The sequence below is a fragment of the Ovis aries genome, chromosome 12 (assembly GCF_016772045.2).
Source record: "Ovis aries strain OAR_USU_Benz2616 breed Rambouillet chromosome 12, ARS-UI_Ramb_v3.0, whole genome shotgun sequence".
Taxonomy (NCBI): Eukaryota; Metazoa; Chordata; class Mammalia; order Artiodactyla; family Bovidae; genus Ovis; species Ovis aries.
The window spans coordinates 33,256,968-33,274,930 of record NC_056065.1 but is presented as its reverse complement, the minus strand read 5'-3'; the positions used below and the strand labels follow the sequence as shown (position 1 = coordinate 33,274,930).

At 35.1% G+C, this 17,963-nt stretch overlaps 1 protein-coding gene across 50 annotated transcripts in view; it reads right to left on the bottom strand.

Annotated features, from left to right (window-relative positions):
• Positions 1-17,963, bottom strand: part of CEP170 (centrosomal protein 170) — a 136,758-nt gene that overhangs the window by 13,866 nt on the left and 104,929 nt on the right. For 14 of the 50 annotated variants that reach the window (XM_060396397.1, XM_060396401.1, XM_060396405.1 and 11 more), the window contains 3 exons: positions 11,316-11,550; positions 2,325-2,472; positions 101-271 (listed from right to left, as the gene is read on the bottom strand). In XM_060396397.1, coding sequence (XP_060252380.1) covers positions 101-271; positions 2,325-2,472; positions 11,316-11,550 — 554 coding nt within the window. Of the gene's footprint in view, positions 1-100; positions 272-2,294; positions 2,473-11,315; positions 11,551-17,963 lie in introns of all 50 variants that reach the window. The other 36 variants (XM_060396395.1, XM_060396399.1, XM_060396403.1 and 33 more) reach the window with 5 other exon arrangements.

The window sequence follows — 17,963 nt, the reverse complement described above, 5'->3', positions numbered from 1 at the left end:
ACGACTCAGCACACACATGTATGGAACAGTTCTCCTCCTCTTTTTCCGACCAATGGGGCATGCATCCTCTGCCATTTGTTGAAGTTTATAGTTTACTCACTTCATCCCTGCTCCAGGTTCTCCGCCTTGTAATTGTTAAGTGATCAGGAGGCTCTGCTGGTTGAGGTCTTGGGTCACTAGACCGACAGTTGTTTCCTTCTGGTGTTTTAGAATGAACTAATGGAGGGATCTTTCGGAAGTTGAGGCTTTCATCAAAAACACGATCAACTAACTAACAGGACAAAAGCAAATCCTCATGAGCATAGAGTAATTTGGAAAAACACAGATACTGGCATTATAGTTTTTATAGTTAGAAGTTATTCCATTCTCAGGTAGTAACAGAAGCATGGTATCTTCAATAAACCAATTACTCTCTCTTTTTATAAGTACTTCAAAGATGTCCATTTTATAAAATAGATGTTCATCTACATAGATTTTATTTTCAAAATCCAAAATATATATAATAACTATGTTAAATTTGATTCTCCCATGGATAGTTTCCCCCAATGGAAAACACAGATGGTAAATAGAAAAAGCTGAGCCATGTAGATGGACAAGGCATTCATTTTACTCACATTGCCTTACCAGTGTAAAATAATGTTTCTTTTTCTTTTAGTTTCCTATCTTGTTTTTTCCTTTTTTTCTCCCCAAATCCAGGTGCCAAATTTCTTCACAGATACATAAATTACAAATTATAATTAAGTTTACAAAAGAAAAAAAATGTTTTTAATTCACAAAGTATTTTTATCTTAGATAAACTTTTAGCAGTAATGCTACAGAAATGACATATTCCAGTACGAGTGATATACTGCCATCTGCAGTGCAAATTATGCACATATAGTACAAAGTAACTCAGGTTTACTGAAGAAGGAATAAACTCTAGTATAGTAATAAGAAAGGAAGCCAAAAAGAAAAAATGGAATTCTACTTAATGAAATGTTTGAAAACTTTACTGAGTCTGAGTGAATGTACAATCACGTTAGGTATAATTTAGTTAGACAGCTGAGAAAATAATATCTTCATCATTCAAAATGTATCAGGAAGAATTGTGTATGTCTTGCCACCAAGAAGATCCTTTTGTTTTTCACCAATAAGGATGAATTTTTATACACATTTACAATTGATCAGTGTGGTAACAAAACTACACAGACTGATGAAACATTATATACCAAATTAGAGGACACATAACGGGGAAAAATACAACGAAATTATGACCATTAAAGAATAAAATTATAACTGTGACAAAAAGCAACTGAAGAAAATTTTAGTAGAAGAGCTTACCAGAATTAAATGTGTCAAAAAGGCTACCCATTTTCGGCTACTATTGAGAACATTACTTTATAAAACTAAGGAAGTAAAATGAATCATCAATATTAGGGGCTGGCAAATTTTTGCTGTAACGGGCCAAATGATAAATATTTTAGGCTGTGCAGTCTTACAATATCTGTTCAACTACTCAATTCTGACATTATAGCATAAAATAGTCAGAGGATAATAAAACAAACCAGTGTGGCTTTGTCCTAATAAAACTGTAACTCATTCTTTCAAAATGTCTTTTTTTGGTATCTCTGCACCAAATCAAGAAACCCAACATGGCCAGAATACCATTATTTTTATATTATATTTTAAAGTTAACTTCTGAAAAAAAAAATAAAATAAAGTTAACTTCTAGAGCCATCTATGTTCGTGGTGTCCCCTGGAGGGGGAGAGCAGGAGGCTCTGGTTTGGGGCAATAGTCTGTATATGCTAACTTACATCACACAGTTCACAAGAATGTTTTAAAACAATACATATATTTGAATGAGTATGTATATGTATGTATATTTCAATTTTTGAAGAATCTTTGTGCACATATATATATATGTATATATTCATCAACAGAATTAAAGTAGTAAAAACTATAGACTTTTTCTTGCTACTAGAGATAATTTCTAGTTAAGAACCTATGTAAGATTTACAGAAATTTTATATAATGATTTATTATTTATATAATTATTTACCAAATTTGGATGTGCTTTTTAGGTACCATTTATTTTTGTATTTTACAAAGTACTTATTTTAAATAATTTTACAGCTTCATGCTAATAGTAGACCAAATGTTAGCCTTTACTAGTTTTGTTACAAGAAAAGAAATTTGTTAAAGCAAAGTTGGAAAATGCAGAGCTTCATGCAAATAGGGAGGATGGATGTAACAAAAAAAAAAAAAAAAACTAAGCAAAAAGCTAAAAGCAAAAGAAATAAAGAAAAGAAAGAACCTTATGCATCTCTCCATGAAGATCTCCTACCTCTTCTCTAGTGTCTATGGCAGAGCCGGGGGTGGTGGCGGCAGTGCTTACTGTGGTACTAGGGGCAGTGCCTGAGGAGGTCACTGAATCTATCTCTCCTGCTACATCGTTGATTTCCCGAGCAATGAGAGCGAGATCTTGGCTGATCCTGGCGATAATTTTAGAAAAGAAGTTTAATTCTTTCACACAACAGGTCTACAGACAATCATTTCGATAGAATCAGTTTTATAAGTTGTATATTTAAAGATTTGTCCTCAAAACTTCAGATTTTCTACACGTGCCATTAACTATTTTGATATTGGAAGAATTTAAATGTTAATTCCAATATGAATCAAACTAAACCACACATAATTTACAAGTTGTCACTTTCAAACAGATGTGTTAAATGCCTGAAGTAGTGATATGTATCTTTTAAAAACACACTGTTAATGGTAATTACTAGCATTAATATATTACAGCAGTTCTTAAATTTGGGCACGGTAAACAATTCAAAGGCCTGTGAACTTGAATGAGAAAAGCAATTATAGCTTTATTTTCATTAACCCTCTAAATGAAACTAGCATTTCTTTGAATTACAAAGATAAGCAACAAACAACAGTGGTATTAGCAGTACTGGTGATTTCTGTCAGCAAAACAAATCACATTCTAGTTTCTATGAGTATATCAAAACATTTAGTCATCACTACTTCAAAGGGTGTTCACTGGAGGGACTGATGCTAAAGCTGAAACTCCAATACTTTGGCCACCTCACGTGAAGAGCTGACTCACTGGAAAAGACCCTGATGCTGGGAGGGACTGGGGGCAGGAGAAGGAGACGACAGAGGATGAGATGGCTGGATGGCATCACTGACTCGATGGACGTGAGTCTGAGTGAACTCCGGGAGATGGTGATGGACAGGGAGGCCTGGTGTGCTGCAATTCATGGCGTCGCAAAGAGTGGGACATGACTGAGCGACTGGACTGACTTCAAAACGACTTCATTATACCCACAGCAATAACATTACACTTACTATGTTAACGAAGAATCATATACTACTATATCATTTTAAAAATATTTTAAAAACTGTATTTCAATATAATTGTTTCTAATGTTTATACATTTCTGACAGGAGCTCCCTAAGCTTCTCCAGATGGCCCAAGGGGTGTATGGTACCAAAGAAGTGAGGAGCTCTGACACAGAATAGCATTTTATGCTATCTACCATACTTTATAGTACATCACATGTCATTTCAGGGTCACAAGGTAGAAGTAGACTTATCTAACTGATTGATTATGAAGAGAGATGCATTTTAAGAGAAAATTACTGGCTTGCTCATGACCACACAACTTAAAAGTAGCTGAGACAGGGCCAGATTCCATGTTTTCAGTTCATGTCCCTAAAGTCATTTATTTGTATTTTCAGCCACACGGACTGAAGAACTAAGTAACTGTTATCAGTGATAACTGAACATTTGCTAAGTTATGCAGCCACTGCACAGGATCTCAATTTGGTTACTTCTACAGTAAACAAAAGCTTTGGCATGACAGAATATTTGTAAAGTACCTGAATAGGCTTTCCAACTCTAAAATCCAAAGAGCAAAGTAACAGCAACTTTTTAACTTATGCAAAATGTGAGCTTGAAAGGCTTTCACAGAATGGAGTAACTGCATAGAAACTTAACCACAGATTTAAAAAGAGAAGCTAACTTGAAGCTTATGGCCCAACAGAAGCAATCGACTGTCAATTTCTTTTTATTTACCAGTAAATACTTAATGATCTGGTCACTGTGCTAGGTCCTAAGGGCTGCAATGGTGAAGAAGCAGAACCTATCACAACATTAACAGGCTATTTCAGTTCAGTCGCTCAGTCGTGTCCGACACTTTGTGACCCAATGAACTGCAACACGTCCATCATCAACTCCCACAGTTCACTCAAACTCATGTCCATCAGGTTGGTGATACCATCCAACCATCTCATCCTCTGTCACCCCTTCTCTTCCCACCTTCAATCTTTCCCAGCATCAGGGTCTTTTCCAAGGAGTCAGTTCTTTGTATCAGGTGGCCAAAGTACTGGAGTTTCAGTTTCAGCATCAGTCCTTCCAATGAATATTCAGAACTGATTTCCTTTAGGATTGACTGCTTGGAACTCCTTTCAGTCCAAGGGACTCTCAAGAGTCTTCTCCAACACCACAGTTCAAAAGTATCAATTCTTTGGTGCTCAGCTTTCTTTATAGTTCAACTCTCACATCCATACATGACTACTGGAAACACCATAGCTTTGACTAGACAGACCTTTGTTGGCAAAGTAATGTCTCTGCTTTTTAATATGCTGTCTAGGTTGGTAATAGGTTTCCTTCTAAGGAGCAAATCTTTTACATGGCTCCAGGTCACCATCTGCAGTGATTTTGGAGCCTAAGAAAATGAAGTCTTAAACTGCTTCCATTTTCCCCCCATGTATTTGCCATGAAGTGATGGGACCAGATGCCCCGATCATCATTTTCTGAATGTTGAGTTTTAAGCCAACTTTTTCACTCTGCTCTTTCACTTTCATCAAGAGTTTAGTTCCTGTTTTCACTTTCTGCCATAAGGGTTGGGTCATCTGTATATCTGAGGTTATTGATATTTCTCCCAGCAGTCTTGATTCCAACTTGTGCTTCATCCAGCCTGGCATTTTGCATGATGTACTCTGCATATAAGTTAAAGAAGCAGGGTGACAATATAGCCTTGATGTACTCCTTCCCCTATTTGGAACCAGTCTATTGTTCCATGTCCAGTTCTAACTGTTGCTTCTTGACCTGTGTACAGATTTCTCAGTAGGCAGGTCAGTGGTTTGTATTCCCATCTCTTAAAGAATTTGCACAGTTTATTGTGATTCACACAGTCAAAGGCTTTGGCATAATCAACAAAGCAGAAGTAGAGGTTTTTCTGGAACTCTCTTGCTTTTTCTATGATTCAACAGATGTTGGAAATTTGATCTCTGGTTCCTCTGCCTTTTCTAAATCCAGTTTGAACATCTGGAAGTTCAAGATTTACATACTGTTGAAGCCTAGCTTGGAGAACTTTGAGCATTACTTTGCTAGCATGTGAGATGAGTGCAACTGGGCGGTAGTTTGAACATTCTTTGGCATTGCCTTTCTTTGGGACTGGAATGAAAACGGACCTTTTCCAGTCCTGTGGCCACTGCTGAGTTTTCCAAATTTGCTGGCATATTGAGTGCAGCACTTTCACAGCATCATCTTTTAGGATTTGAAATAGCTCAACTGGAATTCTATCGCCTCCACTAGCTTTGTTTGCAGTGATGTTTCCTAAGGTCCACTTGACTTTGCATTAAGGTCTCCTCTGACAACCATTTTGCTTTCTTGCATTTCTTTTCCATGGGGATGGTCTTGATCACTGCCTCTTACACAATGTCACAAACTTCCGTCCATAGTTCTTCAGCCATTCTGTTTATCAGATCTAATGCCTTGAATCTATTTCTCACTTCCACTGTATGATCATAAGGGATTTGATTTAGGTACATCTGAATGGTCTAGTGGTTTCCCCTACTTTCTTCAATTTAAGTCTGAACTTGGCAATAAGGAGTTCATGATCTGAACCACAGTCAGCTCCTGGTCTTGTTATTGCTGCCTGTATAGAGCTTCTCCACCTCTGGCTGCAAAGAATATAATCAATCTGATTTCAGTGTTGACCATCTGGTGATGTCCATGTGCAGAGTCTTCTCTTGTGTTGTTGGAAGAAAGTGTTTGTTACGACCAGTGCATTGTCATGGCAAAACTCTGGTAGCTTTTGACCTGCTTTGTTTTGTACTCCAAGGCCAAATTTGCCTGTTACTCTAGGTATCTCTTGACTTCCTACTTTTGCAATGATTCATTACATTGCTTTATATATTATAAGGACTTCCCCAGTTGCTCAGGGGTAAAGAATCCACCTTCAATGCTGGAGACATGCATTCAGTTCCTGGATAGGGAAGATTAGGGCATGGCAACCTACTCCAGTATTCTTGCTTGGAAAATCCCATGGACAGAGAAGCCTGGCAGGCTATAGACCATAGTGTGTATGGACAGACTTCAGGTTTGTCTGCAAAGAGTCAGACATGAGTGAAAAAACTAAGCGTGCATATTAAAAGGAAACCCATATCACTTAATTCTGGCCACTAAATTAAATTGGCTCTTCCCAAAAATATAAAAAAAGTTGTAATAAAATGTACTAAAATTATAATTTGTTTTTTTGCCATTAAGATTACTATGCATTTGTAATTTTAATTACAAATATTGAGCCTTGAAAAATATAAACCATCATTGTATTTTAAAATATTAAAAAAATACAGGTATACTTATTTGAATTTCTCTAATTAAAAATACTATATGTAAAAGATTCAGTAATAAAGCCTCTTTCCTCTTGACCCGAAGTGTCAGATGACTACTTTGCTGCTGCTGCTGCTAAGTCGCTTCAGTCATGTCTGACTCTGTGCGATCCCACAGATGGCAGCCCACCAGGCTCCCCCATCCCTGGGATTCTCCAGGCAAGAATACTGGAGTGGGTTGCCATTGGGGTCAATCAAATCAGGGAATAAGACTCATTAGGTAGGTGTTCTATGACACATTTATTTAATGATCATTTCAGTATTAAAAATAGACTACTTATATATCAGAATTATTATTCTTAGGAAAAAAGAACATTTTAAAACAATGTTTGAAATGAAAATCTGAATGAAACTTTGGTTGAGATTCTTAGGTTTCCTATTAGTACAGGATAAGCCTTAATAAAATATTTTAGCATTACTTTGCCAACAAAGGTCTGTCTAGTCAAGGCTATGCTTTTTCCAATGGTCATGTATGGATATGAGAGTTGGACTATAAAGAAAGCTGAGCGCCAAAGAATTGATGCTTTTGAACTGTGGTGTTGGAGAAGACTCTTGAGAGTCCATTGGACTGCAAGGAGATCCAACCAGTCCATCCTAAAGGAGATCAGTCCCGGGTGTTCATTGGAAGGACTGATGTTGAAGCTGAAACTCCAATACTTTGGCCACCTGATGCAAAGAGCTGACTCATTGGAAAAGACCCTGATGCTAGGAAAGATTGAGGGCAGGAGGAGAAGGGGACAAGAGATGATGAGATGGTTGGATGGCATCACTGACTCAAAGGACATGAGTTTGGGTAAACTCCCGGAGCTGATAATGGACAGGGAGGCCTGGCATGCTGCAGTTCATGGGGTCGCAAAGAGTCAGACACGACTGAGCGACTGAACTGAACTGAAGAATATAACATTGATTCTGAAACTCCAATTATATCTGGAGTCTCATAAATTTAATATTTATCAAATATACAGAAAACTGAATGCTCACAATTAAGTTATAAATACAATCATGTTTGAGTATATACACACACCACTGTTTTCTCTGCACTCCATTTAAATATAACTAACATTTGATAGCTTACTATATGTCAAGTCCTAGGTTATGCACATGCCTTGGTTTGTCAACTCTTTCAAGGTGACACTATTATTTTGTCCATTTTATACATAAAACTAGTGCACAGTTACTTACTTAACTTGTCTAGGGTCTTACAGACCACATGGCAGAATTGGGTTTGAATTGAGAAGGTCTGATCCCAGAGTCCATGATTTTGATCATTCAGCTATACTGAATCCTTATAATTTAGGTTATCCCTCAGAGTTCAATACTTCCTGGCAATGTCTATGATCACAGCTTCAATTATTTTCTTTTTGTCTGACTTCCAAAACGATGATTCTAACTCTCATGAGCTTCCTATGCTGCAGAGCTATACTCCTTCACATGTCTGTTCCAAAAGTACCTACCGATACCTAAGTCAGCATGCCTAAACAGAGCTTATCTTTCTTTTTGTCTTTTCTTTCTGAAGACATCCATTTGTAAGTCACCTTTACCAGTCACTCATGCTAAAAACTATATTCTGCTCATGGGAATTCTTAACAATATTCATTTGAACAACCATGGAGTTATTCTGGCAATCGTCAGACTCTGTCAAATGGTACACGTCCATATCTCCATTTATACCGTCACTAACACTATCTTAACTTAGGCCTTCAATGCCTTGCACATTAACTTCTAGAACAGATCACTAGTTAATCTCTAGGTTCTCTGCTCTCTCAAACAATTCTACAAATTGCCCTTAAGGTAATCTTCTTTTAATATAGATCTTATCCTTTTCAAAAATCTAAAACATAAGTCTTATATATAAAATAATATGTACACTTCTTAGCTGGCATTCAACGTCTCCTATTTTTTAGCTGGCTTAGGATTATCTTCAATTTGGTCATCCATTAACTATATACTTTTATATCTTAGACTCAGACAAACTTAACCCACCCCTTTTTTTTTTTTCATGCTATTTCTTTTCTCTTTTCAACCTCCAGTAAATTCCTGTTGCAGACACCCTTTAAAAAATTATTTATTTATTTATTTATTTGGCTGTGTCAGGCCTTAGGTACAGTAAGCAGGTTCTTCCAGTTGCAGTGTTGGGATCTAGTTCCCTGACCAAGGATCAAACCCAGGCCCCCTGCACTGGAAGCATGGAGTCCTAGCCACTGGACTACCAGGGAAGTTCAAACTTCACCCTTTCTACAACCCTTCTACCACTCTGCCTGATAGCAGCTCATGCAACACCTTTGCTTCTTTCCTCTGACTCTGAACTCTCTGAGGACACTCATGTCTAAGTCGTCTTTACACTTCACTCATGCTAAATACTACGTTCTACTCATACGAGTAGCTTAGGAGTTCTTTGTTGAGTGGATGGGAATTACATGTGGAGGGGGATTATACAATACATGAAAAAAACTTATGCAAACATAAACTTGATCCAAAACAAAACTGCAGAGGTGTAAAGGTGCTGGTTTAGTAATATAGCTCTAAAATCTAAGCAAAAAGAGTATGACAAAGCATAAAACATTTTGTAATCAACTAAAACCACTATTATGCTGTTCAAATTTCTTAAGTGAAAGTGGTAGCCAATTTACAGAAATAAAACATGTACTTCTCACATTCTATTTAGTTATTTGAAAATAAATTTCTGTACATTAAGAAAAGGTCAGTATTCTATAGGAACATTAAACATCAACATTAACTTTCTTTCCTCCTATACTTCCTATCCTTCCCTCTTACTTTTTTTAATATCTTAATAAACAAAAATAAAAATACTTTCTCTTCCTGTGAGATGTATGGGTGGAAAATATACCTTGAAAAATTAAATCCCAACAGCAAGTTTTATTAACATAATGCTACTAACAAACTGGAGGAAAAAGGCATAGAATCATTAGGTGTTAAATAGGCTAGCCTGAGAATACTACTATAGATAATAAAATATATACAGACAATATACACATTACAAGGGTAATAAAATACACATACTAACAAAATAAAACCAAGTGAAAACATAACAGACAGTTCTTAGTCACTTTCCCCTTTGTATCATAATTTTTTTCTGTTTAGGGACAGGGAAGTGGGTTTGGCCCAGAGAAGGTGTTCAGTGTTCTAGTTTAGGGTAGAGAGCTTAAGAGGCAAAGCCTCCTAAGAAAAAGCAGAACACTCTAGTTCCCTCGTGTACCCCTTGTGTTCATGTGGTGAGACTTCTCCATGGGGAAGAAAAAAAATGAGACAAGAGCAAGGCCTGTTGTTGCCAGCTGTGCCCACAAGAAAAAAATGTAGTATCAAGATTGTCTCATTGCAGGAGTTTTGTGGGCCCATAATAATACGTGGAGTGGCTTCCCAGGTGAGGCTAGTGGTAAAGAATCTGCCCGCCAATGCAGGACACATAAGAGATGCAGGTTTGATCCCTAGGTCGGGAAAGTCCCCTGGATGAGGGGATGGCAATGCACTCCAGTATTCTTGCCTGGAGAATCCCATGGACAGAGAAGCCTGGTGGGCTACAGTCCATGCGGTTGCACAGAGTCGGACATGACTGAAGCGACTTAGCACAACGCACACTAATGCGTGGATCCCAAAGCACATACATGCCCATACTCTAATCAGAACTGGCTTACAATGCTTCAACAATTATTGTCATTTACATGGCCAAAAAGTAATGTTTAAGCAACACAATGAGATTAGAAGTGCATGTTCTGCAAGAACTAAAAGCAACCACAAGTGCATAGTCATTGAACAACAACAAAAAACTAAACAATAAACTAATGATCCAGGAAAAAAAGAAACAATTCACAGAAGTCCACAAAGTAAAAAAAGATAAACATCATAAAATCATCATAAAAAATTTTTAAGGAATTTATGAATTAATTTCTTTAATAAATGTTGTCAAGTATAAGAAAATTAGAACCTCTAACTAAAGGCAGAAATAATTTTAGCATGTACACAGTGAAAATGTTTAGGTAACATGTGGCATACTGCAGTAAAATTTAATAACTTACAAACTTACCAAAAAACCCTTAACTACTATAGCATATATTTGAATAGAGCCTCTATTTAATGGTCAACTGCAATGTTAGGGGTTAAAACTCACATCTGCAGCATGAATTATACTTTTAATTATGTAATCTTAAGTTTATTATAAACATATTTAATATTTAAAATAATATTCTCATTTAATTATTAAAGGACTGTACTAACTCAATCTAATGAACTCATAAAAGTACAAGTAATAATCTGCCTACTCTAATTCTCCCTAGAGAACATTAGCAACATCTCTAGCAAGTACATCTCTTTGGAAGGTAAAAAAATAAAAAATGTATCTGCACAATTCTCAATTATGTAGAGCTGATACTGACTACCTTTCAAAATTATATTAATTCATCAGCGTTTCTACTGGAAATAAGAAAGGGGAGTTTACCAAAATAAATTCTTTAATATGTAAGTAACACTTGCATAAAAAAAAAAGGGTAATGAGTAATACTATCAACAAAACTAAAGTTCTTAGTTCTCTGTGGATTTCATTTCTTGGTACAAACAAAGTAAAAGCTAAATTTATTATCAAGTTGAAACTAACAAATAATTTCAACTCTTAGAGATAACAGATTAAAACCAACCTGGCTATTTCTTCTCGATGGGCAGTCCAATCTCGGATGTAGTCTTCCTGTTCTTTTATCCGGTGTTTGAATGAAGAACTAGTAGGCATTGCTGACCCAGAGCTCTGCAATCGAGTCGTTTTCAGGGCTGGAGAAGTACGTAGACGGGTATGTTTAGGGGAATTACGGTTTGATCCAAATTCATCTTCTGAGGTGGAAGCATAATCAGTAGGAAAGCGCCTCCATCTTGAATTTACTAAATTAGTTTAATTATTAAAAAAAGAATTATTATGTTATCTTTTAAAAGAGAGAAAATAAAAATCATGATTTCAAAAACACCATGAGACCACACACAGCACAATTTTCAAAAACTGACATACACATAGTTTACAAAACCATTAAGTCTACTACTCCTTAAAGATAGAAACATCATACTTTGGTGAATTAAAAACAATGAAGAATTAAGAACAATAGAAAGATCACATTTTCTGTAGCATGGTGAGTAAACAAACATTCAGATGAAAAACTGACTAATGACAAACAACTAAGCAAGCTCTATTCATAAATGTTTAACTCAGGTACTATTTAATTGCAAATATTTCTCATTTAAGTGACGTTATGGATTTTTTTTTTAATGACAGCAACAACAACAAAAAAAACAAAATAAGGGAAAAGATTTCCTCATGCCACATGGACTTTTTAACATGGAGATGGTAAAAACCCTCTTTTCCCAACAAACAAATATGCATAATTCCTACTGTGGAAATTATGCCTTTACGGCAGAAAAAAAAAACATTACCTCTGTCATTCAACATCCTGTTATGCTATGATTGGAAAAAATCTTTTTACACGGTAAAAACACAACAAAGCATCTTCAGTACAACTCTGCTGCTTTGACATTGAAAGCATACAGGTGAAAATAGACAATGGCAATAAAACCTACAAGGAGTGAAAACCTACAAAGGTATTCTCACAACCATTAACATTTATGGCACAGGAGATACTGACAATAGTCACATTAAAGAAAGTGGTAATCACTTTCTTATTTAAGGTTAGTAAAAGATTTTAAAAATGGTTTTGCAGACACATTTGAAAATTAGAAGACAAATTAATGTAGACAGATCACTACTACTGTTAATAATTAAACATGCAAATAAAGTGTGAAGCATAAAGAGGTAAAAAATAGGGGAAAAATGGCTAATCTATGGAAAACTTCACAAGGGCAGGAATTATGCCTGCTTAATCCATTAACAGGTTCCTAGCACTTAGCAGTATGTGGCTAACAAATGTTTAATAAATATGTTTAAATAAATGAATTAATTCCTAGATACTGACCATTTCCTTCCTCAAAATAGGAAAACCTAATAAAAAGGTATGAGACATTTTTGGTGGCTAAACCTTAGCTTCTGTTATAAGTTCCAACTGCTGTTACTATCAAGAGCTTTCTTTATCTTTCTCTTTTATAAAACAGAAGCTGACTCTAGGCTGGGTATTGGTGAAGTCTAGAATTCCCTTATCCTACTCCACTTGAATTTTATGCCTTTCTTGTTTTTCTTTTCTTTCATAAACTTCATTTCTACGTAAGGCTCTGTAAGGCTGAGCTGGCATTCAAATAAGATTGATAATCATTGTTCCCAGAACTGCTTTAAGAACAGAAAAATCTATAATCAGGACTATATCATAAATCAGTGCCTACCCATTCATCTGGATTTAAACTCTTATTTGAGAGAATGAAAAAACAGGCCAAAACTTCATGGCTTTCTGTAAAAGTATACACAAACACATATGTGGAACTCCAGGTAATTAATCAGTTTTTTTTGAAGGGGTTATTAAAAATAATTTCTGATTTTAACATTAGAAGATAATTTATTAACACAAAATAATACTTTTACCATGGTGGAAATTTACTAATTTCTAGACATTTGAACTGACCTTGAGACTTGAAAACAGCTTTAGGAAAAGTTAAGGAACAAGAGTAAATAAGTTTTTGTTTTTTTTTTAAAGAAACACAGCAAGGCAATTAGATATACAGCAAACAAATCAGTACCTTTTAATAAAGGTATTTCATTAAATGCTAAATGTTTTTATTTTGCTACCCTAGAATATGATTCATAAAAGGAAATCCATAAATAAAAAAGATCTTTTGTTAGATTAAATTTCCTGATTTTTGACTTGAAAACTATGTAACCATACCTATAACTGAAAATTGGAGAGGAGACAAAACCAGTAACAAAGAGTTTTAACAAACTGCAGAAGGTATGAAAACAGGTATTATAGAACTCAGGTTGTTAATATGGAGGTAATTTAGAGAGAATGGCATCAATAACTGAGAGATTCCTTGAATGGCAGAGCACATGAAAGCAGAATGAGAAAGTGAGAAACAAGGGCTAAATGTCAGGTGACGTAAGTTACCAGGTGACAATATATTAGCTGAGCCCCGTTAGAATTTAAATTGTGCAATCTAAGTCTCCAGGTCAGAAAATCATTACCTTTTGGAGAAAAGGATAAAAGAAAAACTTCTTTTTCAAATGAAATTCATAAACTTTCCACCTGTTTTTTATAAGTCTATCTAGAATCCAACAAAAACACTGAAGTTTCTAAGAGTAACTTTTATAAGAGGAGAAGCAATATTGGAGCCAGGTGGGAGGTACACTATCACGGGTGTAAGATGAGCTCAAGGATCGGGGAGACAGCCAATATTTTGGAATAACTATAACTAAAAAGTAACCTTTAAAATTGCATAAAAAATGAAAAATATAAGGAAGGAGAGAAGGAAAATATAAAATAGATAGGACATGGCAGAAAATAAAAATATGATTACTAAGTCTTCAAATAACTAAAGGTTATCTCTACCAGTGGGAAGTATATCATACATGGTGTGCTATGAAGCAAAGCTTAATTTAATCTCTGAATGAAAAATGAGACAGGAAATGATGACTATTGGTGAAAAAGGGACTGTGAATGGGAGTTAAAGCCAGGACCTCTAACCTATTATTTGTCGAAGAAGTTCTCTCAATACCTTTGTGTTTTTAATCTTTGCTTCCAAACTATAGCAGCAATATATTTTATCTGAAGAAAAAAATCCCTGTAATCTAACTAGCTTTTGTAGAGGAAACCTCAAGTAAAAATGTTTTTAACTTTCCCCAGTGCCTACTTATTTCATAGAATTTTAGAATAAAATGACTTTGGACATGAGCTAGTTTAAATTCTTCAATCTATACATAAAAATTGGGCCCAGAAAGGTCCTGTGACTTGCTTAAATCAAAGTTTAAGACAGATCTACAGACTCTCAGAGTGCAAAGCTCATTCCAATTGTTTTAAAATTAAATAAATATTTTACTTAAAAAAATTTCAAGTTAGACTAATTAAAAAAAAAAAAGACATCCTAGAATTCTCATAGAATGATTGTTTTATGATTTTTACAGGGCTGAAAAATTTTTTTACTTTCTTCTTGAATTTTACCCTGCTTAGATAAAATTATTTAGAAAATCAAATGTAGCTTTATATTATTAGGCTCATTTGATATACTGGTACTAATAAGGCATTTCAGATAAATGTTTAAATTGAAAATCTGTGTTGAAGGTATCTAAACTGCCAATCTTTAAGAAGCTTCTTGGGTTGATGAGGTGCTGGACAGCACATATAATAAAACGAGAAAAAGTTCTAAGATGGGCTTAATTATTTTGTAGCTAACTTGAAAATTATTCTAGTTATGTTAGTTAAACAGGCTCATTTTAGCTATAAAATTATACAACACTCCCTCTTGTGGAAGTAATAAACTACTACATTCATCAAGAAAATATAATATTCATGATGTCTAAATAATTTAAAAGGGGAAAAAGAGTTATTAGGATCACTTATCTGGGAGTGCTTTGATTTCTTTTACTGTTAACCAAAACTTTGCTGACATCAAAACACATCATTATCTACAGATGTAACAAATTTCAGAAGACAAAACACTACATTTTTATACCTAGATAAAAATATTTTTGTGGGAAATTAAGACACAAACACGTTTAATATGTATGAGCATGTAACAATAAGATCGTGGTGTTCTGAACTGGTCTTTGACTTGAGAAGAAATTAACTCAACCCATGCATGTCCAAGAGTTAACATCATCATCTATAAATTTTGAGGATTAGAATAAAAATGGGAAAGCAAAGAGTCTAAAAAATTTTTAAGGACATTAACATGATTTTTGAAAATTTTAGAATGTATACTTAAAACATAATGAAAACCAACTGCCTTACTTTGACAGTTCAGGGTGAAAGTGAAAATCAGTCACACAGTTGTGTTCAACTATTTGCAACCCCATGGACTGTAGCCTGCCCAGCTCCTCTGTCCATGAAATTCTCCAGTCAAGAATACTGCAGTGGGTTGTCATTTGCTTCTCCAGTGGATCTTCCTGACCAAGGGATCAATACAGGTCTCCTGTACTGCAGGCAGATTCTTTACCTACTGAGCCATTGGGGAAGCCTTACTTTGGTAATTCAGGGTACTTAGTTTTAAATATATCTTATTAAAATAAATCTGGATATTTTAATATAACTTCATATTGAAGGATCATTGAAAAAAATTTTGAAGGGTTGGGTGGAGGGGTGGACTAAACTCCTAAAAGCATATTACATCAGAATTAAAGAAGCATAGAAGAAATCTTAATATTAATTTTGCCAAATACGAGATTTCCATTCTATTTTTATCATATTCATTTCTTGGAAAAGCTTTTCCTAACACAGACTAAAATATATAATTTGAAGCTCTACAGAATTATTTTTATGTATTATAGTTTGGATAATTTCACAGGTTCCAGGGTCAGGCATTTTTAAGATTTTTAAAAGTTTAAAGTATGCTTAGCAACACTGACAAGGATGGTTTCACATTCTTTTAAATATTTCAAAAGCTAGGAATTTTTATTTCCTTTCTCCATTTAAGATTTATAATTGTACTATGTAGAAATGTTGTATGTAATTACTATTTACCACATGTAACTATTTTAGTATGTTACCACTGACTGAAAGATCCATGTCATTGTCCTAGAATATAAAACTGGAAATAGGCATCTTAAAGGAATCTGAATATACAATCCAGGACCACAATGTGGCTTTAGGCTCAAAAAGGTGGGTGAGAGAACATGAACTTGGTAAAACGTCATAATTAAAAGATTATAGTGAATAATACCAAAATATTTATATTGTATATTGGTTGTATATATACTCCTGATAATAATCCAATAGTTTAGCTGTCCTCTGGAAGTCTGCATGTAAGTGGAGTCTGTTTCTCAGAGCCAGACTGATTGTGGTAGAAAAAGCAATAGGCTGGGAATTAAATGCCTTGGATTCACAACCTGTTCTTGATATATCTATGTGACCAGGCAGGTTATTCCATCTCTTGGCTTTAGTTCTCTAAACTGAATAACCCTTCAAACTATTAAATTCAATGATGTTAATTATTTAATATACTGCTAGTAAGTTTGAAGAAGGCCAAAGTCACATACCTCAATTTGCCCTAGGAAATTTCATTAAGTAATTCAAGGTACTTTTTGGACACAGAAAGATGCATGTTTATCAAGTTCTGTATTCAAAGAAGAAGAAAACAAAAAATAGGCTAAAATATAGAATTTGAAGACATATTTAAAGACATATACACATATATATAAGGACATATATATTATATATATATATATAGCATCTTATAGCTGTTTCTTAGACTTACTAGAAATAATCATTTGGTTTGCATCTCAAATAAGTCCCTCTGTTAAACATTGAGAATAAAATCAGATTACTCATGTGTTAAGAGCTAGACAACTAGTATAGAAGGAAAAGTTATCAAGAGTTTCATGCTACATGGTAATGTGCAACTTATGTTAAGACAGGAGAGCACGTAGACATTTTCATGTACTTAAATAGACTTGCGGTGAGGAAACAAGCACTGTGGCAGAAGACACCGAATCAGAGTACACACGGCAGAATACAGCACAAAGGAAATGTGAACTGAATAAGCAGAGCCACGTGGAACAGCAGGTAACAGTGGGTTAGCATAAATCAAGTGAGAGTAGTTTTAAATACTTGGCAACAGACCCATTATCCACCAACCAAAGTCTGAAGTGTAGAAACAAGGAGAACAGGAGTAATAAAGGAAATGTCACCTATTCTTTTGAAATCTAGACTTTATGTTATCTATCCTCAGCTACACCCATGATGATTACCATCACCTCACCCACAGACCAGGAGATGGGAATGTGAATGGAGTGGAGGAAAGCAGCCGTGAAGAGAGTAGGAACAGAAAATGAAAAAAATAACACATCCAAAGTACCACTGGTTTGGGGTTTTGTAGGCTGAATTGTGACCGAAGTAAAAAGTTTAAAAGAAAAGACTGCATACCAGCTTTCCCTTTACTCTCCACTCAAGACTTAGGGCTCACTTAGGTAACCGACAAAAATGAATCTTTAAGTCCTTTGACAGCTGGTTTCCCCTCAACTGTCCTTTTTCAGCCACACCCACATAAGGCTGATTATGAAGCAACAAGACCACGTTTACAGGATACACACAAATATCTGTCTTGCTACTCTTTGGTCCCACACGTATTCTCACAGGCTACAACTCTGAAAATGAAGTATATACACAGACGAATATGACTGAGGCAGTTAATTCTGGTGGGAAGAAAGTAGC